The sequence below is a fragment of the Nymphalis io genome, chromosome 11, assembly GCF_905147045.1.
Source record: "Nymphalis io chromosome 11, ilAglIoxx1.1, whole genome shotgun sequence".
In the NCBI taxonomy this organism is placed as follows: Eukaryota; Metazoa; Arthropoda; class Insecta; order Lepidoptera; family Nymphalidae; genus Nymphalis; species Nymphalis io.
The window spans coordinates 8,200,199-8,227,142 of record NC_065898.1 but is presented as its reverse complement, the minus strand read 5'-3'; the positions used below and the strand labels follow the sequence as shown (position 1 = coordinate 8,227,142).

Here is a 26,944-nt window from a genome sequence, read left to right as displayed (position 1 = left end):
AATACATTTATTATACAGGTAAATATACTAGTTTAATAAAATTACTTAAGCTTATTATTTTTTTTTCTATTAGGGTTATTAGTAATTTTTTTCAACATCATTCTCATGTATTCCTTACTATCGGTATTATTTTCAATTTTCTGAACTGACAATTTAATAAAGTTTTGTCCCACAAACTTGTTACTTTCTTCATTTGTGTGCTTATTGTTCGGCACAAACACTCTAGTTTTCTTATCAATTCTAAAAAGATATGGGTTGTAGGTTTGATCTATGTCTATATCCATCTGGGAATCTTCTTTTTCTAATACTTTTTTACTTTCAAGATTAACACTCGAGGAGTTACTTTCATTAACATTCTTCTTCTGAACTTGATATTTTTGATATATTTGCTTGACATTACTACTGATTTTTAGTAAGTTATCTTTTTTTATTCCTAAGCAGCTTGTCTGTATACCAAAGTTTTTTTTGGTTATGATTTTTAAATCTTTTAAGCAAATAACTGGAATATCGGAAGAATTACATGCTTCAATAATTGACTGGACAATCATTTGGGGTTCAACCAATGCCTCTATTAACACTGCAGAGCATTCATTTTTTTCAATAGCATTGTGGCACACTGATATTCCAAACAAAAATCCATCTATTTTCCTAGAAATAGTAAAAAAAGATTACAGCACTTGAAGAGCATGAATAAGGATATATTTATTTTATTTTTACTTCAGTGGCGAAGGTTTCGGTCTTTCATTTTTCGGTATCAATTTCAGTTCATTCCAGTGAGGTTTTTTAATATCAGGAATAGCGATACGATGCTCCATAAGAATGTTACTTAATGAAGTTGCTTCAGCTTCCGACACTGCTGGCCTATAAGGTTACATACTATAAGTAATAGATTAAAATAATAACATCTGGATTAATATATAAGATTCATACCAAAATACAGGATCGGGGCGACATATAACATTTTTTAAAGTCTTTTTAACTTTTCCCTTATTAATTGTACCTTTCTTCGTCTTTAATTTCTTTGCTTCCATTGTAATTTCATAAACGAAATGTTTTTCTAGAATATTCAATTTTATGGAGTAAAGTTATTTTCTAAATAACATGCTCAGTTTACGTTTAATTACATTTTACGATCATAATTTGTGAACATAACCTCAAATCCACACACGAAATAATAACATTCAAAGTGTCAACTGTTAATATCAACACAAGTAACAAACGTCAAAAAGACCATGACATGGAGTCAATTAATTAAATTCCATAAGTTTAAGATTCAATTGTCTGTCGAAAATTTTACGAGACATTAAATATTATTTTTAAAACCTTTTTTCTAATATTATTATAAGGCGCAATAAAATAATTCGTATATTTTTATTTCCTGCAGTACGTTTCTACATAAATACAGATATATTTTAGATATTTCAGTTATCTTAAAAAAGACTTGGGATTTTATATCGGGATTTTAATAATCGTTGCCACGTAAAGTCATATCGTCTCTTTAATTTAGTTCGATTATTACTAAGAATATTAGTAGGAACATTGTATCATTTTCTCTACGTTAAAAATAAATACAAAACTTGTGCAATACAAAATTTTAATTACATAACTACCAATATAAAACAATGCCGTTTCGTTTTCGTTTCGTAAACAAATTCAGTAAAGGAAGATTCATTATTATCAACTCAGTTAAAGTATTTAGATGCCCAAATATGGGCGTAAGCACGAGAGAACTGTCAGGGTTTGACTTTGGGAACAACAGCCTTATTTATTTTGCCACTAGAACTTCAAGCAGACATATTATTTGTGATTGAAACAATATACACCCACATATATGTATAAGTCTACTGTTTCTTTCATAACTGACTTTATTATTATTTTTTTCGTTAATCGATATTCGTCTATTTTTATTATGATCGTTATAATGGCTTAATGATAAGGTCATAAACAGACAGACAATGTTGAATTTATAATATCAGCTAATGTATAATGTGACATAGATTATTAGATAGAAAAATATGTCGTAAGTAATTTGGCAAGCATAATTTTAAAGACTACATTAAATCTTAATTTAGTAAGTTCACTTTATCAAGAAATAACTAATAATAACAATAAGACTGACTTTTATGTGATGATTAATACGAATTTCAATATAGGTAGTTGTAATACTTAAAAAAAAAATTTAACAGAATACAAATAGGTATAACTCCTCTGTCCGTTTAAGTAAAGGTGAGCTCATAAGAATATAATCATGCAATCAGCATCCAGACTAAGTATCCAATGCTAAATTTAATACTGCTTACCGTTCGCCGCACAACAGTTTAATAATACTGGCCCCAAACACAGCGATTTTGTCTGTAAATAATAGTAAAAATCGTTAAAATTTATTTAAAAAACGATACCGACTTACTAGTGATCACCGTTATTGAAATACAATTGCAAAATATAAATTTTAGATTTACAATAGTTTTCGTTATTTCTCTCAGACGTAAATGTGAATAACTATATTACGTTCGAGATATGCACTCCTACTATAAACACTTCCTCTTTATTTTATTTATACACGTATATATTATTTATATATGTGGGTGAATGTTTTATGAAGTGACCAAAAATACATTTAAAACTCTTACTTTATTATATACTTCTTATAAATCTTAAATAGAGTATCTCATAGCTCATATGCTATACGACAATATTTTTCGACTTGTAACTTGTATTTATCATTATATTTAAATCGTTCATATTTTGCAGTCCGTACAAAAACATATACCTTATAAATTATGTCGAATTTTTGCAAATTTCTTCTATGACTAATAACTTGAAATCGATTCTAACTCAAGAAAATGAAATATTTCAAACATTAATAATAACAAACAAGTCTAATTTCATACGTTTACAGCTTACGAAGATAGCATCGGCATTCTATTTAGAAGAATATCCCTTACTTAGTAATAGATTGCAAAAAGGTATCTTTTTTGTCGGCTTGCAGGCGGTTAGCGAAAACCGTATTGTTCCGGGCGGAATAGGGTGGGGTCTGGGAATAATGACTACAGTAAGGGTGCAATGAAAGTTTTACCTGAGATCCGAGTAATGCAACGAGGGCCGCAGTATTATTTTGTACCTCTCGGTGTTCGGTTAGTTCAGTTAAACTTCCTGATGAATTCAAGAGATAATATAGAGAAATTGGTATCGGAATGGAACTCCGGAGAAAATAATCAAGAAGCGCCAAAAACTAGTGACGTAGAAACTGCTGACAAGAAGAATGTCGAACAAACAGCAGAACCTGGTAAGACCTCGAGTATTTTGTGTCCATTAAAGTTTTTAAGACTTCTTTTTGTGCAATTACATAGATATCCGTCTAATTTTCATGGTACTGCACATTAATTTTAGGCGTGTTTCGATTATTAAATCAATGATTATTAATTAATTAGCGTAATGTCTCTGTGATAAAGATATGTACGTTATTCTTATTAAATAGGAAGTAATGTAAAGAGTTTAAATACTAAATTTATTGTTTCACTTGTAGCTCCAATTCCGTCAACTTCATTTGCACATTTGGAGGCAGAAAATAAAAAATCCCAAGACGGTGAAGATTTTTCACCGAGTGCATCATCTTGGAAACCAACAGATGATAGTTCATCATTGGATTCAGATATGGTATGAACGTATAGTTTAGCTCTTAATATAATTGAAATGAAAAAAAATGGAAAAATTTCATTATTATTAAGATGTTCTTGTATTTTTTTCTTAAAAAAGAATACTATTACTATTATTTAATGAGTGATACTAAATTAAAATTAATATATATATAATTTAATACACTTGAATACACGTGCAATTATTCAAAATTATATTAATAGATTTTAAATAGTTATTTTTGTTTAATCATATTATTTTCAGGAAGTGGCACGTTCAAATAGAACTTCCAAAATGAAAAAATACATGCGTCAATATACTAAGAGAAGAAACGGTAAAAATGTCGCGAAGACAATGCACAAGCCTAACGCTGTTATGATTTTGCAAGAACGCAAGAGTATTAAAAACAATAGAAGTGTTAATGACACTCCTAAAAGAAAAAACAATAAACAACAAACTAATAAGAAAGGTTTTGGTGTAGAGTCAGGTAGCAAACCTGACTCTACACGAAAAAATATATCACCGCTAAACGATGCCGATGGTGAAAACATAATAGTTCATAAAATGTTAATAATAAATTTAAAGACGTGTCTCGAAGGCGCATTTAAAGTACTTCATACAGAACCGCCGGACGACATTAGTAAAACAAAAATCCAGGACGAAAACGAAGTAGTAGGTAATGTGAATAACGTTGAACATGGCGAAAGAAGCCTCGGTGAAGAATCGAATCGTTCAGAAGATAATGTTCTTATTACCAATAAATATCACACGGCTCGTGCCTTGTCACCAGAAAACCAACAGATTAGCGATTCTCATAAAGGAAATGAATGGGTAAGTAATGAGTATATATATAATAATAAATATATTTACTGCCTTAAGGTTCTAGTTAAATTTAGAATATATTTTCAGATACCAATTGGAAGTGGTAAAACAGTGATCCATAAAGACAAATACAGAAAACTAAATTGGAAATCATATACAATGGCAACTCGATCATTATTACTAGCCACATTCTCCAGAAGGTAAATTATGTTACGTTATTTTAGTATAGGAAATATTTTTTATGTACATGATACTTGCTGATACACCGAAGGGGTCACGAGGAATTATAACTTTCGAAATCGAGTGAAGTTAATAGTCAAAACTATCTATCACCTCTATATATTTTGACAAATCCATGATTGGGAAAGCAAGTGGGCCGTAATTATCGCTTGTACATACAATTAAAATTGGAAAATTGTCTGACATTATTAGATTTTATATTCCAAAAGTAGGGTATAAGTTGGCTAGAAGTTAAGCCTGTAAAAAATTACAGACATAACATGCCTCTACATCTTTAAAATGTCTTTTTATATTATTATTTGCCTTTTTAGTGGCACCTTTTGTTTTTGACACATTTCCCCATTTTAAGTCAGGTACAAATGTATTGTTAGTTAGTTTCTTGGTATTAAAACGTCTATTGTTTTCATAATTAGGCTTTTCTTTAAAACTTTTACAACCGCGTTGGGTCTATGCATTTATAAAATGCGAACTGCGTCTTCATTGTTTAGTTTTTTTTTTATATAGATATCATTGTTTAGTTTATTGTAATATTTGTATTGTATTGAATGTAAAGGCTGCCAGAAATTTTTATTGCTTTTCGTCCCATATATTGTTTATTTTAACAATTAAATTGTTCAAAAATATGTTTTTGTAAATGCATGGACTCATTTTCTAAACGTTTCAAAATTTGTATATATATTTTTATTTGTTTTGCCATATTTAATCATCATATTAATATTGACAAATGTATTTCTTTCAGGATATTGGCCACACATTCGCTAACCGGCAAGCGGTCACCGGCATTTCTAAATAAACCAGCAAAAATGTGCCTTGATCCGAAGATCGTTTCCGACATAATCATTGAAGTAACTTCTAAATTTAATGTTAAGGAAAACTTAGTTAGGTAAGTATTCTTAAGTATTCTAATGAGACACTGTAATATTATAAACATATTAAGATATTATATACGTAGTAAAACCTATATCTATTGATATCTACCGTAACAGCCTGTGAATGTCCCACTGCTGGGCTAAAGGCCTCCTCTCCTATTTTTGAGGAGAAGGTTTGGAGCTTATTCCACCACGCTGGTCCAATGCGGATTGGTGGAATACACATGTGGCAGAATTTCAGTTAAATTAGACATGCAGGTTTCCTCACGATGTTTTCCTTCACCATTTATTTATATCATTTTTATCATTTCATTGTTATCTAAGATAGGATAAATACCACAAATTTGCTGTCGCAATCAAATCTTATTTCAATCACTTTTAGATATAAACATTAACTACATTGATTAACCTTGTCTATGGTTATGGTAGGTATGGTAGGTAGGCATGATTGTAAATACTTTTTTTGACATAAATAACATATGTTTCAGGGGAATAATCACGACCAAATGCGCCGATGAGTGCAAAATGCTTAAAATGAGGATGAAAAATAAAAAAAAAAACAATTAAAATGACTGAAGGAAATAACCCAAAGAAAACTCAACGAAGAGTCTAAGAAGGAGTAATAACTAGTTGATAAATTTTTTAAGAGTGACCAATGATATTTAATTAATTATCGTCAGTAAACTTACTTTATGTAACATGGACACTTATTGCGATTTATGTAACTTTGTCGATTGAATAATGTTAAGTATCGTGTGAACACTTTAGTAAAGTTAATTTTTTTGTCCACCAAAGGATATTTTAATAATTAACGTCAACAAATTTACTTTATGTAAAATAGGACACTTATTGCGATTTATGTAACTTTGTCGATTGAATAATGTTAAGTATCGTGTGAACACTTTAGTAAAGTTAATTTTTTTGTCCACCAAAGGATATTTTAATAATTAACGTCAACAAATTTACTTTATGTAACATAGGACACTTATTGCGATTTATGTAACTTTGTCGATTGAATAATGTTAAGTATCGTGTGAACATTTAGTAAAGTTAATTTTTTTGTCCACCATTACGTAGTACCATTAATACTGAATATTGTTTAACTCGAACAATGATTTATATATTATAAGTAATTTTATGTATTCAATTTTTAATGCATTGCACTCATTAATAAACAAGATTTGCAATAACGTATTTGATTTTATTATTTTTAAATATAGAACTATATTATAAAAGAAAGAAATTAAACAGTTATTATTATATTAAGTTACCAAAATATAATAAAGTATCTATATGAAGTAAACTTAACAGTGAAATGCTTATTAATTTCCTTGTTGGAAAATGCCAAGTGGTAGAAGAATCAGATCCGTGTTGGTGCTGGCGATGATGGCTCTCATCAGCATCATGTCATCCGGTGTATATCTCCAACCGCTGAGTTGACCAAGGCTTTTTAAATTTGGACACGTTTCCATTAATAGTTCCACCGTGTCTTGGGTCAAACGAGGCGCGTTAGGGAACCAAATCGCCTCCAAGTTATCGAACCTGTACCGTCGGAGCATCCTGTAATATATATTAATAACGGTTTAATTTTAAAATAGAATCAGAATCAGATCTCTAGTTCTGTACATGACAAAATATATGGAAGGTAAAAATAAATAAAAATAATTAATTACAGGGCAAATATTTAGTCATTTACCAATGTACCTCGGTTCATTGTATAACTAAACTATATACTAAAAACCAACTGCTATATACAAAAATAAGTAAACAATGTACGGCTTACCGCGCCATATCTTGATCGTCTAATTTAATCTCATCTCCGATGATTAACTTTTTCAGCTTAGGACTTCCTGTCATAAGATATTTTAAACAGGACGCTGACAAATTTCCCTGTATGATCTCAATATGTTCAAGCTTATTAAACGGAACTTCTTCCTCGTGTGTCGCAGTCTGAATCGCGTAGAATTCAAGACTTTGTAAATTTTGACAAGTTTCCGCTATTCTCGTGAAATTAAACGAACCGAGAGAACCAGAAAGCATAAGTGTAACAATTTTATAACCTATCTTATCCAGTAGTTGGTGTAGTTCGTGACATTGAAATTTATTTAATTTAATCTTATTTATACAACTTAAGTCTTTAACCATTTGCAGTACTCCTTGATCAGGCTCTTCTAAGTAAATTGTTTCTACAATTGGGCATAATGCGATTATAGCTTTCATTGTTCTTGTGTTTGTTTGATAGTCGTGTATATATTGTAATTTTGTTTTAAAACGCGGCGGACAATCATTGTTATATAAATAATACAATGCCTTTCCCACAAACGAGTAGCTTCCGAGATTCGTTAGGTTAGGTAGTTTACGAATTAAGAGAGCTACATCTGTGTGATCTATGTTTTCCTCTCCGTACATACCTATATTTAAAACCGTCAAACTCTGAGTCAGCTGTGGATTACCAGTCAACATTGCATCGATACCAATTTCTGTGATATCAGTTTCACCTGATACATCGAGTAACTTTAAAACCTTATTGTTTTCACCTATAAATTTGAGCACTTCGTCATTCGCTATGTAAGGTATGTTTAAAGCAGTTAAATTAACTAGATTTCTTATTATATCGTATAACAGCGAGAGCTGTTCATCTTTTACCCACACACCTTTTAAATTGAGAGTTGTCAGGTGGCGACCTTGTTCTGCAATCAGTTCAAGAACTTTCCTGTAATATTGACAGGGAAACATGCCCGTAGCTAAACTCTTTACGTTCTCCTTCAAGAGTAATTTCATTGTATAATATCTGATAGAGGGATCCAGGTACTCCGAGCCTAAAATTAAATTGAGAAGATCTTGAAATATATCACTTGTTGCTCCCATACTTTCGTAGTAAGATGACACCATTGCAAACGGTAGGGCTACATCTTCATCGGCAGTCACTTGCGTCAATGTGTGGATTAATTGTCTAGCTACTAATGATAAAGTTATTTCTTGCAATGGCGCAACAGGACATTTCGGCGACATTTTCACTTCACTTTATTTATAAATAAAAATATCACTTTCACTTTTAAATAAAATCACACAACTTTTTTAATTATATTATAAGCATTACAATATAGTGTTTCAACTTTGGATTTTAAGAACAGAAAGAAATGAAAAATTCGTGAAGCTATTTAGCGCATGCGCATCCCGCTGTTGGCAGCGCGCCAGCACTGTATAATTCAAACTCACACAAACCCTACTTTTATTAATAGAACTTTTATATGCAAAACGTGTTTACAGCTTACACTGTGCATAATAGACAATCTAATTTTGTAATATCAAAATACATATTACATAAATGATTTATTGAACTACGCGTGTTATATATAGAGAGAGCAATTTTATAATTGCGAATAGTTAATATGTACGCTTGACATAAAAAATCTTTTTCTACTAGACCATCCCCGAAATTAATTAATTAATTTCCAAAAGAAAAACAACAATTTGTACTCTAGTTTATATTGTATAGTGAAATACATTAATTTACAGAAGACATAAAACTATGTACGACAATGTAATTGCTTACATTAATTATATTCCAGGGTTTACCTTAAACCAGCTCTTTGAAGAGCCATCATATAAAATACACATACAAATTACTTATCTAAAAAACAATTTAATTTTCATTATATTTTGGGGACCAACATATATATCTACATTGATACAAATAGAGAATGAAATAAAAATTTTTGATAAGAATAAATTAATACAAATATGTACGAAAATTCTAACTTTGCCGTTTTGAAGTTGCGGCTCGTAAAAGTCAAATTGGTGGCGAGGAAATGTATAGTCGGATTAATTTGGTCTATTTGTTAATAATCATTTATTAGGCTTCCATTAAACGGTCCGAAAAAAACTTTTTCCAAGGATAATTACTCAATAAACTATTCTCAGGTTTATAAGTTATTCTAAATTAATTCTTCAACGTTATTATTCTTTATCAAGATAACATATTAACATTTTTGGACACGTCTCCCGGCTAGGAAATGACTCCATTGAACGCCTTGTTATTCAAGACAAGGTGGATGGCATCAGACCACGTGGAAGGACGCCCATGCGATGGACCGACCAAATAAAAACAACTGTTGGCGGTCCTTTGCATGAATGCACGAGGCTTACAGGGACATATGGCGCAGGCTCGTAAGGCGAATAACATCTGCGCCGAATAATTTATAATACTTCATGGCGACCACGACCGCTCTGACAAGAGTGACACGACGAAAAAGAAGAAGAAGATAAGATATTCGTGTGTTTATATTATAATGTTCGGCAGTGACGTAAATTAACGACGACATCTTACGATACATGTATATAAGAGAAATGACAAAACTTATATTTAAATAATAAAAACTATTACAAAAGAGGAATAGTTAAAATGCATACTATTAAATTATTTATTTGCTTATATACATATGTATATAGGCATTATAATACCAGAAGTTGTACATATTTTCTATAAGTGCAGTCATTCTTATAATTTTAAAAATCATAGAAAATCCATATTATCAGGTATTTAAAGTCCTTTTGGTCTACAGTTCTTAAAATAAGTCACATTGTTTGGATTATTACAAGGTTTGACAAATCTTTAATGTGATTAAAAATACCAATATTTTAACCTAAAAAAAAAAACGATGGACCACTGGACTTAACAATCAATGTTAATATTTATGTAGTAATTACAACACAAATTGCATTTACTTTTATATAAAAACATCAAACATATAACTCTGTGCTTTATCGTATACAATAGCTACAGATAAAATAAAATGCACTTCTACCTGTTTATAATCTATGTCGGAACGGGTAGATTTTTCGCAACAAGCAGAAGTATTTGTTCGGTACTGAAGCACCAGTTGGCGATATCCTTCGAGACCTTGCACCAGTGCTCGCCGTGATGCGGCTCCGCAGCTTTGCAGCGAGTCTTTACGTCCTCTTGTTGCTGTTCGGTGCCGTGTATTAACTCGAATTTATAGAAGAATGCCCAAGCATCGCCTAGGTCTGGGTCGATTTTAACCTATTCATAAATTAAAAAAAAATATTAGCGATAGTAACAAAATTGTATTTTTTTTAAATCTAATTTTCGGACTCGGACAATCAATTATTCATGATTACAATGTTTAGAAATTCCATTGCCTTCATGATAATTAAAAAATGGTATTAAGAAAAACTTATGTTATCATGCTTATAAATTAAACGGAAAGTTTATATTGTAAATTAAATTTTGAAATTGAGATTTTAAACGGAAAATATTTATATTTTTTTATTATTTGATATGTTTATATCATGAAAATAAAATATGACTGAAAAACACCACGAATGTTTATTATATCATAATATTGATTTATCATCATAATGACAAAACCTCAGGACATGACAGGACCTCGGAATCTGAAGCTTCATAATAATAAGCTAGCCACTAGATCAGTGAGACAGCTATGATCAAGTTACAAACATGAATCAGTTCTCAGTACCGAGTGTAAACAGTAACAGTAACAGTAACAGCCTGTTAATGTCCCACTGCTGGGCCAAGGCCTCCTCTCCCTTTTGAGGAGAAGGTTTGGAGCTTATTCCACCACGCTGCTCCAATGCGGGTTGGTAGAATACACATGTGGCAGGATTTCAATGAAATTAGACACATGCAGGTTTCCTCACGATGTTTTCCTTCACCGTATAGCACGAGATGAATTATAAGCACAAATTAAGCACATGAATATTCAGTGGTGCTCGCCCGGATTTGAACCCACGGTCATCGGTTAAGATTCACGCGTTCGAACCACTAAGCCATCTCGGCTTTTTTTATTGTAAACAAGTATTATATATAATAGCTTTTAATAATAATAATGAAATGAATGATATTAAAATAATAATAATAATACCCTGGGACATTTTTCATACACGGCCATCTCATCCTAAATTAAGCTTATACAGAGCTTGTACCATGAAAACCAGACAACTGATATACTACAAATACTATTTTTCTTTTGTAAATACATACTTATATAGATAATTACACCCAGACTCAAGACAAACAGACATGTTCATGCACACAAATATCTGTCCTGGGTGGGAATCGAACCCACAACCTTCGGCGTGAAAGGCAAGCATCCATCAACCACGCCAACCGGCTTGTCGTATAATAGTTCAGTTATAACGTTGTACAATACACTCACAGTCCGGTTGAACCACTCGCGACACTTGTTGAGCTTCCTCTCCGTCCAGAACAGCTGCGACACGGCCAGCAGCACGTGCGCGTCGTGCTCGCATTTCTTTAACGCGTCCACCTGCACGCAAAAATTCACAAATACATTTTACGTTAGTGCTCCCCCCCCCCATCTCAATAAATGATCTCCAATGCTGAAAGTTTATTTCAAATACCAATACAGGTAGATGATACTCGCCGATCACTTCGAGATAACAATTCAAAACAAACCCGCTTAGTATGGATAGCTACGCTTTTACTTAACGCAAGCATATAGTTTTTTCAAAACATGACTATCCAATTTTTATCATGAAAGTTTGTAATACCTCTTATTTTTTCTGCATCAATTGTCTATCTAAGTTGGTACTGCATGTAACTAAACTCAATAGACAATAATAATATTTTCTTTAAACAATTTTGATTAATTTTTAAATCAATCCTTACTAATCTTTTGTCTTCGTATTTATTAATATAAGTTAATATTAATTAATGCGAAAGTGTGTACAATAAAACTTGTTAAAATCTAACGTAAACTATTTTAAATGCATTTTATACAATACCAAAATGCTTACAGAAAAAAAAATTGTCAGTGTACACTGCTATGACGTCATTGACATATGGCAACACTATTCAAGAGCCTCCTCCCACCACCTATTCAAGTGTTTTGCTGGTGCATGTAGCGCGTAACTGGCACGGGTGTACTCACACTCTTGGTCTTGCGCTGCGGTCGCGCCTCCATGAAGATGGCGTCGGCCCACAGTCGCCCAGCGGTGGGACAGTCCTGCAGCGCCTTGGCCAGCAGCGAGCCCGCCACCTCGGCGCAGCCCGCTCGACGCTCCAGACGAACGCTCTCCAGCCTGCGCGGCGGACGCCCGTGTCATTACGTCAACTCACCACACCGATACATAAGCTCATGAGTTGTAGCGACCACCAACATTATGACCACTTCACCATGTTGCATGTACAGGATATGCAATCCCCCGATGAGTTTTAATTTAAATAATATATTATAAAGTTATTTCGAGTAAGGATCAGTTTTTGTACTTGATTTACTTTTTGCCAAATGTATCATAGAAAATTAAAAAAAATATTGATTTAAAAAAAGAATACATACCACAAGTCTGGATTCTTAGGATTTCTAAGTCTTGCTTTCTCCAAAACCGATCTGGCTTTTGTGACGTGCTTTAATTTCTCTTCTAGCCTTGACAATAAGATCCACATTGGGACACAAGTTGCGCATTTTTTCAACTAAAATCGTAGAGTACATATTAACAAATAATTACAAATATGTTTTTTTTAATGTTTGACAATGTTCATCATTTTATTGATACGATTTAATGACGTAATACTAAATAAGCATAATAATTAATATGTTCTTACACAATAAAGAAAGCAATATATTATAGGGTAATGTAAAATATTGCCTTTACTATATTTATTTGTAAATTGCTAATTTGTTCCCTTACTATAAAACATGATGCTTTATAGTATTCTTATACTATAGTGTAGAATAAACTCCTTTTAAATTTTTGCTTTTGCATCGTCCATATTATCAAATTATATTACTTATATAACAGTAACAGCCTGTTAATGTTCCACTGCTGGGCTAAGGCCTCCTTTCCCCTTTTGAGAAGGTTTGGAGCTTATTCCACCACGCCGCTCGAATGCGGGTTGGTAGAATACACATGTGATAAATTTCAATGATATTAGACACATGCAGGTTTCCTCACGATATTTCCCTTCACCGTCAAGCACGAGATGAATTATAAACACGAATTATGCTGAATTTAACTGCCTTGTAGGTCTAGTGACTTGATGTAAGGCCGCAGATCCGGAGGTCCTGGGTTCAATTCCCCCAGGTCGGACTAATAAAAAGTTATTGGGTTTTTCTCTCTGAAAATTCTAATTAGCAGCCCGGAGTCTGGAAGTTGAAAGTATGTACACTCACGTGCCTCGAAAAGCACATAAAGCCGTTGGTCCTGCGCCTGAACCCTTTCCGGTCGTGTCGGATTGCCGTCCCATCGGATTATGAGAGTGAGGGAAGAGAGAGAGAGTGCACCTGTGTTTGCGCACACACTTGTGCACTATAATATCTCCTGCGTAGTTGGCTAATCTCTCTTGAGATTGGCCGCCGTGGCCGAAATCGGTCTGGAGGACATTATTATGCTGAATGATTTATTTATTTTAAATGATTTAACAATTTTTTTATATAAGTAATATCGTACACAGAGTGTATGCTAGCAATAAACAGTATTGTCTATTGCTAGCATAGTTTAAAATCATAGATTTTAAAAACAACTGTACTTACACCCTGGGAATAAGTGTTGTGTGCTTCATCATCTTTTTCCATTTGCTCCTCTATCTGCCCCTTCATCATGTACAACTTCGCATAATCGCTGAATACTTTGATTGCTTCTTCCAATAGATTCAAAGCAACATCGAGGTTATTTAAAGCCCATTCCAATTTTGCTGATTTTATCATTACCTATAGATTATTAAAGTTATTTGATGTTCGTAGTTTGTGTATGTTTTTGACGATAACGTATTTATTATTTTGGACAAAAGCTGTTGTTTACATGATTTTACTTTGGTGTATAATTTTAAATGAAACTATATTTTTAACAGTAACAGCCTGGAAATGTCCTACTGCTGGGCTAAGGCCTCCTCTCTCTTTTTGAGGAGAAGGTTTGGAGCTTATTCCACCACGCTGCTCTAATGCGGGTTGGTGGAATACACATGTGGCACAATTTCGATGAAATTAGACACATGCAGGTTGAGGCACGATGTTTTCCTTCACCGAAAAGCACGAGATGAATTATAAACAGAAATTAAGCACATGAAAATTCAGAGGTGCTTGTCCGGGTTTGAGCCCACGTTCATCGGTTAAGATTCACGCGTTCTTAACGCTGGGCCATCTCAACATTCTAATTTTATCAAAAAATTAATATTTTATGTAAGTTTTGTCTTTATGAAATTTATAACATTACCCGTGGTGTGGGAGCAGAAGCCCTAGCCTTGGCTAAGAGTCGCCTGGCTCTGTCGTATTCTTTGTTCTCACTCTCCAGTTTAACAGCAGCCAACCAAATTTCCTCAGAATTGGGATTTGCTTGAAAGGCCAGTGACAGAATACCTCGGGCGGCCGGTACATCACCTGAAAATATTACTCATTATTATTCTTATTTTAACTGTAGTTTCCAGTTTCGTTTAGAAAGCAAACAAACAGACGAGTGTATCTTTTATTATAGCCATCTCATAAGTTATGAAATGTCACGGTAAATATAATTAATTGTTTTTTTTTTTATTATATCATAAAACAAAAGTCGATATAGCAATATTTTGTAAAATATTTTCCATTCTTAACATTGCTAAAGCAATAAAACAACAAAGGCCTGACCAGTTATCGATAAGAAACTCGTTTGTTTGTCTTCCTACGAAATGAGAAAAAAAAATACACAGTTTCTTACCTGCTAACCACTTGGACTTTGCTCCCATCAGCCAAAGCACCTCGCTCTTGGGGCAATGGGCAACCGCTCGTTGTAACAAAGCTTCAAGACTAGCTCGAGTTCCATGCTGTTTCTCGAGATATGCAGCCCTTAGCCATATAGACTTTTTGGATGGGAATACGGATAGAGCGTAACCGTACACTGCGCGTGCGCATTCATATGCGCCGTCGTTCGCACACTGTAATAATATACCTTGGTAATTTTTTTAAAACATTTCGGCTCTTAATTATTAAAATAATAGAAAACTTTTCAACTTACCGCCTCAGCGTCTTCCATCCAAGTATGCTTTTGATCTTCTGCTTCGATTCCAGTTCCTATCACCGCGCGAATGATTGCCTTTAAGATAAGTTCGAGTATGAGTGATTCTTAATAATCGTAATTTTAATAATAACATAAACGTTTATATATTTTACCTGACACGTGTGAACTGCCCCCGATTTCTCAGCTTCCATTGCTTCTTTAAACCAATGTTCCCTGTTAATTTCCACACCATTTGCACTAAGAGAAGTTATAGCACGGTCTATGATCTTCTCCACCATGTGAGTGTTGCCTGTGTACAGTAAAATAGAGATATAGAATAGAGAAATAGAGATGTAGAATATAGATTCTAATTTAAAATAGGGCACCAAGGCATACCTTAAAATTTGTAGCCACAGGAAAATGAGTCTTACACGATTGTATTACATTTAAAAATCGATTGACATAAATTAATATATCATTAAGTTTAATTTTTTTTATAGTTATTTAACTTCAGGTAGTTTCTACGATATTGATAATTTTATTTTAATAGAAATACCAACAAAATTACGTGTTCATTTATATTTCACGTTACAGAGCATTAGCGGCATTATTTATAAACGTTACTTAGCAACTGTTTAATCAAACACTAATTTATCTCTTTCTGATCCTTAATTTTATATTATTCTTGATTATTATTATATATATTTATTTATTTAGATATTATTCTTGATTCTGATTCGAAAGAAGAAGTTTATATGTAAGACTATAACTTACGGAAATTCACAGGATACAAGTTAAGCCTAGTTAATGTTAAATAATTTGGCATTAAAATTATTTTGGATATTTTTTGTCAATTAATATAAGAACAAGATAATAACGAACAATCCCTATAACAAACGGGATAAATTGTGATAATTGCCAGTTTCACCTTTAGAAACAGACGTTAATATTTCATCTTTATTCATTGAATAGGACCAAAAATAGTTTAGTTTTATGAATAGAGGGTTTGAGCTAAGATATTTACAAAATTAACGTACAAACGATGAAAACTAATAACTGACGAGATATAATTGGAGGCAAAAGAAAGTAACGAAGTTTACTGGTGGTAGAGCTTTGTGCAAGCTCGTCTGGGTAGGTACCACCCACTCATTAGATAATCTACCGCAAAACAGCAGTACTTGGTATTGTTGTGTTCCGGTTTGAAGGGTGAGTGAGCCAGTGTAATTACAGGCGCAAGGGACATAACATCTTGGTTACCAAGGTTGGTGGCGCATTGGTGATGTAAGCGATGGTTAACATTTCTTACAATGCCAATGTCTATGGGCGTTGGTGACCACTTACCATCAGGTGGCCCATATGCTCGTCCGCTTTCCTATACTATAAAAAGAAAGTTCAGTCTGTGAACCAGCAATTTATTGGTAAAACAGTAGCAAGGATTATTTATTTTGTATTCATATGAACATTGTAACTCAATACATTAATACTACTAACTGCATATAACGTCTTCGCTCTGCTAGCGCGCATATTTATTTATTGTTATTTGGATAATTTTATTTCCATTGTCTAAATGTCTCTGACTAAATATTCTTTGAAACGTTAAAAAGGTAAATACAATTTTCTGACATAAAGATTATTATTTTTCTCCGATAAGCTTATAGTATAATATTATAAGACCATGCTTGAGTGTATATTAACTTTTAATTAACACCGTAATGTAAGTGCACGTTACATAAATAAAAGTAAAAAAACTCACCGTGAGCTTCTTCGAGTTTGGCAGCCGTTACCCAAATCTGCCGATCAGTGGGTATATTTTCACGAGCTTTATTCAACACCTTCCTTGCATTTTCATACGTCTCCAATCTTGCCAATGCTAGCCAAAGTTCAACGCTGGTGGGACAACACTCGACAGCTCTGGATAGTAATATTCGAGCATCTTCCGGATTTTCCAATTCGACTGCTGCTTTCCAAAGACGCACGGAGTTGGGTATATGTTCTAATGCCTTGCGATATACACGGCGCTTCGCCTAGTGACGAGATATTAAAATATACTTATACATATTATTTGTATATAACAAACATACGATCGCTTTAATCGACGCTTTAAACGATCATTCCAAGAAGATGAAAATATAATTCATCATTTTTTTTGAAAATATTCATATAATAGAAATTACAATTTAATATAATAACGAAAGGATTAAAGATTACGTAAGAAATAATTAAAGGAATCGTTAATTAAAGAAAATTAGTAATTAAACATAGTAAGTACTATTGAAAGCATTTATTAATGTTAATGATTAGACATTACTAAATAACTTCTGTTTATAATTATTTTTAGAGTCCTCTTGGAGGCTATGATTCAACATTTGCAAAAGAACGCGATGACTTCACAAACAGTAACATGAGAGCTCGTAAAGAATATAACATCAGTAACAGCCTGTTTATGTCCCACTGCTGGACTAAGGCCTCCTCTCCCTTTTTGGGAAGAAGGTTTGGAGCTTATTCCACCACGCTGCTCCAATGCGGGTTGGTGGAATACACATGTGGCAGAATTTCGATGAAATTAGACACATGCAGGTTTCCTCACGATGTTTTCCTTCACCGAAAAGCACGAGATGAATTATAAACAGAAATTAAGCACATGAAAATTCAGAGGTGCTTGCCCGGTTGCATCGGTTAAGATTCACGCGTTCTTGCCACTGGGCCATCTCGACTTTAAAGAAAGAACTTTAAAATTAAATTTGTGTTTAGAACCAGTATTACCACAAAATGTTCTGACGAAAGCAAAATGCTTAGAACACGCGAACAAAATAAGAAGAAGCGCAAAATAGTTGAGAAAGAAAATATTTCTCCCTATAAATCCGATTGCTCGAATTCATCTAATTAATAGTAAACTAAAAATTAGAATTAGTTATTTGGGGTCAGGGGAACCGGGACACAAGTTACCGGTATGTGTGATTATCAATCAATTATGTGACTTTTATTTAAAATTAATTAATTTAATGAAAAAGATAGCTCAATAGACTACAGTATTCTCTCCGGCAATCCGATACATAACATTAAAATAATCATGATCTTATAGGCTAGGCCACCTGTTTAATTTTTTTTTAATTAATTATTATTTACATTCAAATTTATTGTTAAGAGATTTAATGAAAATATTATATTAAACATGTATTTTTTCAGATAAAATATTAATACTAAATAATGAAATTTTTATAATAAGAGTTAACAAACATTTCAGAAAATGTTTTTATTCAACTGTATTTGGACTTAATCGGTTATATTGTTTAGTACAACTTTAGTATAATAGTTTAAAAAGATTCAGGTAGAAACATTCGTTTTTGAAAAGAGCATTCAATAAGCATAAGGAAAATAAACAATAGGTTTATTGAGGTTGCCTTGTCTTACAAAGTAATGCTTAGCGGCCGAGTTTAGCCGGAAACATGTACCTTATCTTTTATACCTGGAATGGACAATTGAAAAGAATGGTACTTTGAGTAACTGCTGACAATTGTTATCGGCTTATTTTTTTTTATAGAATAGGAAGGCGGACGATCATATGGGCCTTTTTTATGTCCCTTGCGCCTGTAATTATTTTATTTTAATTTTTGTTAGTTTAGTTTTAGTAATTTAAATAGTATATAATTTTTACTTTATTTACTAAAGGACAATCTACATATAGTGTAAAAATATTTAATAAAAACTTAAGTGATATGTGTTAAAATACATTTAGTAATGAAGTGAATGCCGGTGGGCACAAGTTTACTATTGAGTGAATACCTACGTGCAACTTACAAATAGAAAACAAAAAATAACAAACAACAGTCGTTTAATAACCAGTAGAGTAATTTCACTTCTTTGACAAAACTCAACGTTGGCCGAACGGTATCGTCTATACATTTAAAGCCGTAACACGCTGGGTTCAAATCCAAGAAGTACTATTAATAATATATATATATTTTATCTTTTTTTTTTTTTTTAACAATGGTGTTATGCTCTTTGTGTACTGCGAATATTCTGGTAACTCAAAAGCGTATAAGATGTTCGTCAACAAATTGCTCTAACCATTATCATCAAAAATGCGTGAAATATAATGAAACGACTGCGATTTCACGATCCAAGTGGATGTGTCCAGGCTGCGATAAACACACTTTGAAGGCGGAAGACAATAGTTTAAAATATAATACAAAGAAAAAGTCTCCTACTGGCTCCAATAAATCTCCGGATGCTTGTACTCTTAATACATCATCTATTCAGGATATGATTCTTGATGAAATTCGTAGCTTAAGGAGTGAGATGAATGACAAATTTAAAGAGCAACAGGCATGTTTAAATAAATTCGACTCATCTTTATGTAATCTCCGAAAGGATATCTAAGAACTTGGCACAAAAGTTTCTGAAATGCGTACAGAACTTGATGAGGTTACAAAGACTGTGAGTTTCTTATCGGAAGTCCATGACGATCAAGTGAATTTTAATAAAGAAAACTCAAAGATGATTTCGAATGTTGTAGCTGAAAACAATACTCTGCGAACAAAACTACATGAAGTAAAAGCGGAGCTCGCGGAAATAGAGCAGAGATCCCGAGACTCCAACCTTGAACTTCAATGCATACCAGAAAGCAAATCTGAAAATTTGTTTACCCACATTAAGCAACTTGCAAGCACTGTGTCGTACCAATTATCAGATAAAGATGTGTTAAATTGCCACAGGGTTGCTAAATACAACTCGGGGAGCAAAAGACCTCGCAGCATTATTATAAAAATGATTAGCCCAAGAGTTCGTGACAATTTTCTAGCAGCTGTCAAATTATACAACCTTAAGAATAAAGATAATAAGCTCAATACAACACACCTTGGATTTGAAGTCAATCGGCCCATTTATGCGATGGAACATCTTTCGCCTGTGAATAAACAATTGCATGCAGCTACCAGGATAGTCGCAAAAGAGAAGAATTACGAGTTTGTTTGGATACGCAATGGGAAAATCTTCGTGCGTAAGAATATTAAGTCGGAGGCTAAAATAGTTAAGGATAAAGGCTTTTTACAAAATCTATAAACTTTATTCATTTAATCAATGTAAACCATGCGTATTTATGTTTTAATTCATTATAAAATTCAATTTAAGTATTTATTACCAAAATGTGAGAGGCTTAAGATGAAGGTAGAAAATTTTCATTTATCCGTATTGGCTAATGATTATGATATGATAATTTTGACCGAAACGTGGCTAAACGATACTGTATATGATTACGAAGTAATTGATCAGAGATATAACATATTTAGGCGTGATAGATATTCCTTCTCATTTTCTTCTCACAAAAAAGATGGGGGCGGCGTAATGATTGCTGTCTCTAAGAAATTTGAAGTTACTCGAAAGTATGATTGGGAGTCGGCGTGTGAGGACTAATCCATAAGGATTAGTTTGAAATTAGGAGGGAGCAGCAGTGTTCATATGTGTGTTGCCTGCCTGCCACCACCTTTAGATGGGAATTATGTTGACACGTTTTTATATAACTTATCGTTTTATATAACTTATAAAAGTCATCTATTATGTTGCTGGGGGACTTTAACTTAAGTGACGTATTGTGGGAGTACAATGCTGAATCTATTTTTCTATTACCATCGATTTCAGATGGTTACGTAGTAAATATATTTGTAGACACCATTACATTCAATAATCTGTACCAATGTAACAGTGTTTTGAATGAAAATAGAAAAATATTAGACCTAGTTTTTTCTACTGACCCAGCTTGCATAGCTATTTCCAAAGTATCAGCACCTCACGTACAGTCTGACATTCATCATCCCCCTCTCAAAATATTAATTCAAAAGTCCTCATATGCCACTGTCAAGTATAATAAAATCCTAAGAAACAATTATACAAAATGTGACTATGAAGCGCTGAATACTGCCTTAGAAAATATAGATTGGACAGTTATATGGTTAGGATGCTGGGATGTTAATGAAATGGTTGAAGTATTTTACTCGAAATTAATGTCAATTATTCATGAACTTACTCCAGTTAAATTGCCGACGAATGAGAGATTGCCTGTCTGGTATTCCTTATCCCTTATTAAAGCTCTTAGAGAAAAAGCGAAATACCATAAACGATACAAAACTTACGGAAATGAAATGGATAAACTTAGTTACTCTTTGTTACAAGAACGATGTGAGGCTTTGGTAAAAGAATGTTATACTAACCATATAAATAATACACCTAATAATTTACGTCGAAATCCAAGGTATTTTTGGTATTTTATTAAAAGTAAAATAAGTAACTGTACTTCAATTCCCAATGAAATGACCCTAGGAATCGATAAAGCAGTGGGTGGGCAGGACTTAGCTAACGTTTTCGCCAAGCATTTCCAGAATACATATAATTTAAGCCCTGAATACTCGGTACTGCCAACACCAGATATTACTAATCCATATGGCAACGTTATGTCACTCAGTAAATTGTTCGTAGAAGAAGTCGACGTTTTGAGATGTCTTCAGTCTTTGAATACGAACAAATCATCCGGTCCTGATGGATTACCTCCATTATTTTTGAAAAAATCCACAAAGGGGGTGATGTAGGTGATGTAACTGCTTATCGTCCTATATCATTAATATCTAATTGCGGTAAGATACTTGAGTCAATTGTGCATAGGGAAATACTAGGCCATACATAAAACAAATAAAAAAAAATTATATTTGAACTGTAACTACTAAACAAAATCGAGTCCATAAATAGTTTTACTGTTTCTTAGTGAGCTTTTATTAAGAAATATTTATTTATTTTAAATTGCAGTTAATTTCTCGTTAAAATGTCTACGTCTTATGAAATGGACGCTGCGTACGCCTTATTTGAACTGCACGGCAACACCCGCCGGATATCATAAGTCATTACAATAATATTTGTAAGTGATAGCTTCTTATTATAGATAGATAAGAAATCTGAATAAGCATTAATTTTAATTTATAACGTTTAAATTTTAACACTCGTAACAAGATCTATTGGCGTAGAAAGTATAGACGGGACAAAGTAAATTAAAACTAATCAGACGCGATCTGAGATTGATTAAAATATGTATATATATAGTCCTCCTCATCGATTTCGATGACGGCGACCCTAGAAATTAATTGTTATTTCTAGCATGAGCCCTAATGTGGCTCGCTAGACCAAATTTGGTTTTAAAAACCCTACGACACGTGTTACAATACAGTTGGCCCACAGAGTTGTATGTGTATGTGTAGGATGGCTTAGGTCTCTCTTTTCTTAACTGGCGCTTTTCGTCTAGTGCGTGAAGGCGGTTTTCCTCAAACGTCTATAAAAACGTCTATAAAATAGGTATGTAGACTGGCAAATTGAGCCATTTGATGGTAAGTGGTCACCACCACAACCCATGCTTTGGTTCTGTGAGAAATATTAACCATCCCTTACAATCTCCAATGTACCAATCACGGGAATTAAGTTTATAGTTTTTATGTCTCTTGTGCCAGTTACACAGGCTCACTCACCCTTCAAATCAGAATACAACAATACTAAGTATGGTAGAATATGCAATCTGTGAGTGGTATCTACTCAGACGCGCTTGTACCGAGCCACCAAGTATAAGACAGTTTTGTTTTATAACGAAATAGGGAATAAGATTAAAATAAAAAAAAAATCTTCTAACTGTTAGGCATTCGCTCGCTCCGTTTCGCTTAGCATTCACTAATTATTAAAAAAAATATGAAATGTCAATTCTATACTAAATTTTAGGAGCTTGACGATCCAAATCATTCAATCGCTTTCGCATTATATAAAATAAGTAAGTGCCTTCTACTAAGTAAGTGAGACCTAATTACTGGATGAATTTTCTGAAATACTTAAGTTTTACCTTTGTCTCCTGTTCCAAATCAGCCGCTTTCACCCAAACTCGAACACTGTGTGGCAAATTCCTAGCCGCATGTGCGATCACAGCGCGGGCGGTATCGGGCGGTTGCAGGCGAGCTGCTTCCAGCCACAGCTCTTCACTACTTGGATTTACTTCACAGCCTTTCATGATAAGATTCCGTGCTGATTGAATTTTACCTGAAATTTTATTTGATCGCTATAAACCAATATATATATATGATTAACCGATGATGACGTTCAAACCCGGGCAAGCACCACTAAAATTTCATGTGCTTAATTTGTGATTATAATTCATCTCGTGCTTTACGGTGAAGGAAAACATCGTGAGGAAACTTGCATGTGTCTAATTTCACTGAAATTCTGCCACATGTGTATTCCACCAACCTGCATTGGAGCAGCGTGGTGGAATAAGCTCCAAATCTTCTCCTCCAAAAGAGGAGAGGAGGCCTTTAGCGCTGAGCTAAAGGCCTCCTGTGGGACATTCACTGGCTATTACGGTTACGGTATACATTAAATATATAATATGCTATTATAAAATGGTCAAAGAAAAAAAATTTAAAACAAAATTATTAAATGTCCAGTAACCTATTTTTTTATAAATATATAAGCTAGGGCTTGACTGTTATCAAACCTGATGGAAAGTGATGATACATTCTAAGGTGGGGCGCGCAGATGAGAATTTTAGCTGTTACAATTCACTTTATTGAAATTTTTATACCCACATTGTGAACCTTACTAATTGTCAAAAAAGAACACATTATTATATTGAACATGCACATAAAAAGCAAACAAAACAGCTACATCGTACACCTTTGCTGTGCAATAGTCTAATAAACATTATTTTCATCTACAAAAAGGCTTACATATAATTTTTATTATTTACCTGTGACTTCTTCCAACCTAGCACTAGCGATCCAGGCCGGAGGGTGGTTGGGATTAGTCTCTCTCACAGACTTTAATAGCAGTCTTGCTTTCTTTATATCATTTATATCACCCCCATACGTAGGTATCATTGATTGTAAATCGGTGAGATAACCTTTCGGGTCCACTACGGTTTGACCTGTTACTGAATCAGAAACTTGGGATAGCTTTACTGTCATAAGTGTGTTCCTTGCTTGACCTATTTTCCTGAGATCTAAATCGCCTATGAAATAAAAAAAATCATTAATGTTTCTGTCTTTAATATACAGAAGATGTTAAATACCTTAATTAATATGTACAGTTGAATTGTGATTAACCACAAACTAATACAAAAAATAAAATCTAACGTCTTAAGTTAATCACACATTAATCAAACAGTAAACATGATATACCAAAACGCAGTACATAGATAACCAGCTGAAATTATTTTTTTTGTTTGTGCAACTTATTTTCAAATTATATAACTTTTGCTTATCTATAAATATGTAAAAAATTAATCATTAATACCTGAAGGAGTCAACATTCCGGGTGTCATGACACCAGGCATCATAGAAGCTAAACCAGAGCTAGGGTCAATTGTTGATGAGGATTCACCACCTAGATTGCGAGACAGCACACTATCAGGTAGAGGTGTGAACCTCTCAGCTCTGGGATTACGTTGCTTTCTATTTCTTGCATCACCCACCTCTGGTATAGCTGCCCATTCATCTTCGGATACCATTTTTAATTCACGTTTCAGATCTGAGAACTGCTGCTGAATCTTTGGCCTATAAATATGTCACGTCTTATACTTAAGCATTTTTAAATAGCCATAGCAATACTTACATTTATTTCAATGTTTGGTAGTGACTAAAAGTGTTTGCAATTTTTGTGAAAATTAAATTACATTAGATAAACATTCAAACACATTTGTTTCTTTGTTTCGAAATCCTATTTGATCATATTTAGCTTAAGTTGATAATTTATTAAAGCTTTGTTACATAATATGTACATTACATATTATTTATTAATTTTCATAGAACAAACAATTACACATATTTTTAAATGACATGAGGAGAGCTGTAGGTTACTAGGTTATGTATGATTAACATTTACAAGTAGTCACAGCAAGTAAGTTATAACTATTAAACATACTATAACAAAAATGGATAGAAAAAAGATTAAAAATGTAAATGTGATATTGAAAATAAAATAATATATTATATATAATTCCTACATATATAATTTTTATATTATTATTTATTATTTTTCTTTATATTAACAAATAAAATTAAAAAAATTAATTAAAATATAGTAAAGTTAGGGATATATAAGTTAGCTATAATTACTTATACATTTTGAAAACATGTTTCATAAAACAAATTCTCGACATAAAAAAATCACAAAATTACCTTGAATAATAAAAAAAATACCTGTATGCAAGATTGCTACTATTGTGCATCGGTGAGAAAATTACTATTAGGGTTGCGGAAATATAGGCTCTTAAGCAAGTTAACTAATCTTTAGTTATACTACTCCCACGCATCTTCATGATAAATTTATAATGAATATAGTATAACTATATAAATAATAACTACTAACTAACGTATAACTTCTTACCTTTCTTGACGATATCTCTCTAAATCTTCTTTAAGGCGTTTTTCTCTGTATTCCTTTCTTTTCTCATCCATCCTTTTATCAATTGATTCATAAATAGCATCAGCCTCTGCGTCATCTTTGTCATAAGGATCCTACAAATAATATAACTATTTACGAACTTCTATCTAATTAATTATCAAAAACAAAATCAATTAAGGAATTATGGTTAATTTTAAGTACCTTCGAGAATAATGAGCCACTGTAACCTGAAAATTCGTCATAATTAGAGTCATTTAAGTCTTCGTCATCATCTTCTTCCTCAGTTTTCTTGCGTTTAGCGGCTGGTGGCGCATGTCGATCATCACTGTAATATATAACACGATATTTTTAATATAATATTTGCACAATAGGCTAAAAATATACTCAGATAAATAAAAACTACTTACGATATGTCATTCGCATCTCTAGCTGGACCAATATCAGACCGAGTTGTGAAGCCAGTAGCACTGTAACATAAAATTGTCAAATTAAAAAAATTACCTGTTGTTTCTTATTTCAGAAAATATACTACAAATAAGATAAAACATACCCCCTACCAACACCAGCAACATAACCTAAGGGAGCCGGAATCCCCAGGAAATGTTTTTTATTTTTATTGACAAAAGCTTGAGGCGGCACAGACATATTACTTGTTGTACACGTTAACTAAGTAAAAAAAATATTTGTGATCAATTAAAATAAACCTGCAAAGCCACATACACTTAGTTGTGATAAATATTATAAATATTTGTTTTATAACTAATCTTGCTACATTGACATTGATAGACAGTCCTCATTTGACAAATTAATAATAATTGATAAAAAAAAATACAATTGTTGCCCTGTACATTGATCAATGAAGTCTCATTGAAATCATCGATTTTTGCCGTTTGAATACACAATAATATTCGCTACAAATTTGATAGTTATAACTAATATTTTGAAACTAAATGTGCATAAAAAATCATTTTATATACATTAAT

At 32.8% G+C, this 26,944-nt stretch overlaps 4 protein-coding genes across 4 annotated transcripts; 1 reads left to right on the top strand and 3 right to left on the bottom strand.

Moving 5' to 3' along the window:
* Positions 1 to 1,197, bottom strand: LOC126771962 (uncharacterized). Its single transcript, XM_050492154.1, has 3 exons — positions 931 to 1,197; positions 718 to 861; positions 1 to 648 (listed from the first exon to the last, which is right to left on the bottom strand). Exons 1-3 carry the CDS (start codon positions 1,029 to 1,031, stop codon positions 42 to 44), a joined length of 852 nt encoding a protein of 283 aa, XP_050348111.1. The 5' UTR covers positions 1,032 to 1,197; the 3' UTR covers positions 1 to 41.
* A 1,866-nt stretch (positions 1,198 to 3,063) lies between these two features.
* LOC126772048 (uncharacterized) lies at positions 3,064 to 6,353 on the top strand. Its single transcript, XM_050492226.1, has 6 exons — positions 3,064 to 3,286; positions 3,527 to 3,657; positions 3,901 to 4,467; positions 4,546 to 4,658; positions 5,438 to 5,581; positions 6,056 to 6,353. Exons 1-6 carry the CDS (start codon positions 3,064 to 3,066, stop codon positions 6,132 to 6,134), a joined length of 1,257 nt encoding a protein of 418 aa, XP_050348183.1. The 3' UTR covers positions 6,135 to 6,353.
* Positions 6,354 to 6,820: 467 nt separating this feature from the next.
* LOC126771933 (uncharacterized) lies at positions 6,821 to 8,751 on the bottom strand. The gene is made up of 2 exons (XM_050492110.1): positions 7,351 to 8,751; positions 6,821 to 7,127 (listed from the first exon to the last, which is right to left on the bottom strand). Exons 1-2 carry the CDS (start codon positions 8,577 to 8,579, stop codon positions 6,890 to 6,892), a joined length of 1,467 nt encoding a protein of 488 aa, XP_050348067.1. The 5' UTR covers positions 8,580 to 8,751; the 3' UTR covers positions 6,821 to 6,889.
* A 295-nt stretch (positions 8,752 to 9,046) lies between these two features.
* Positions 9,047 to 26,734, bottom strand: LOC126771916 (pre-mRNA-processing factor 6). The gene is made up of 17 exons (XM_050492086.1): positions 26,512 to 26,734; positions 26,369 to 26,428; positions 26,163 to 26,286; positions 25,944 to 26,074; positions 24,852 to 25,111; positions 24,307 to 24,567; positions 23,407 to 23,600; positions 17,293 to 17,563; positions 15,713 to 15,849; positions 15,558 to 15,635; positions 15,261 to 15,477; positions 14,784 to 14,947; positions 14,105 to 14,281; positions 12,911 to 13,044; positions 12,503 to 12,653; positions 11,768 to 11,878; positions 9,047 to 10,611 (listed from the first exon to the last, which is right to left on the bottom strand). The coding sequence occupies exons 1-17, from the start codon at positions 26,604 to 26,606 to the stop codon at positions 10,387 to 10,389; spliced, it is 2,790 nt and encodes a 929-aa protein (XP_050348043.1). The 5' UTR covers positions 26,607 to 26,734; the 3' UTR covers positions 9,047 to 10,386.
* Positions 26,735 to 26,944: the final 210 nt, after the last annotated feature.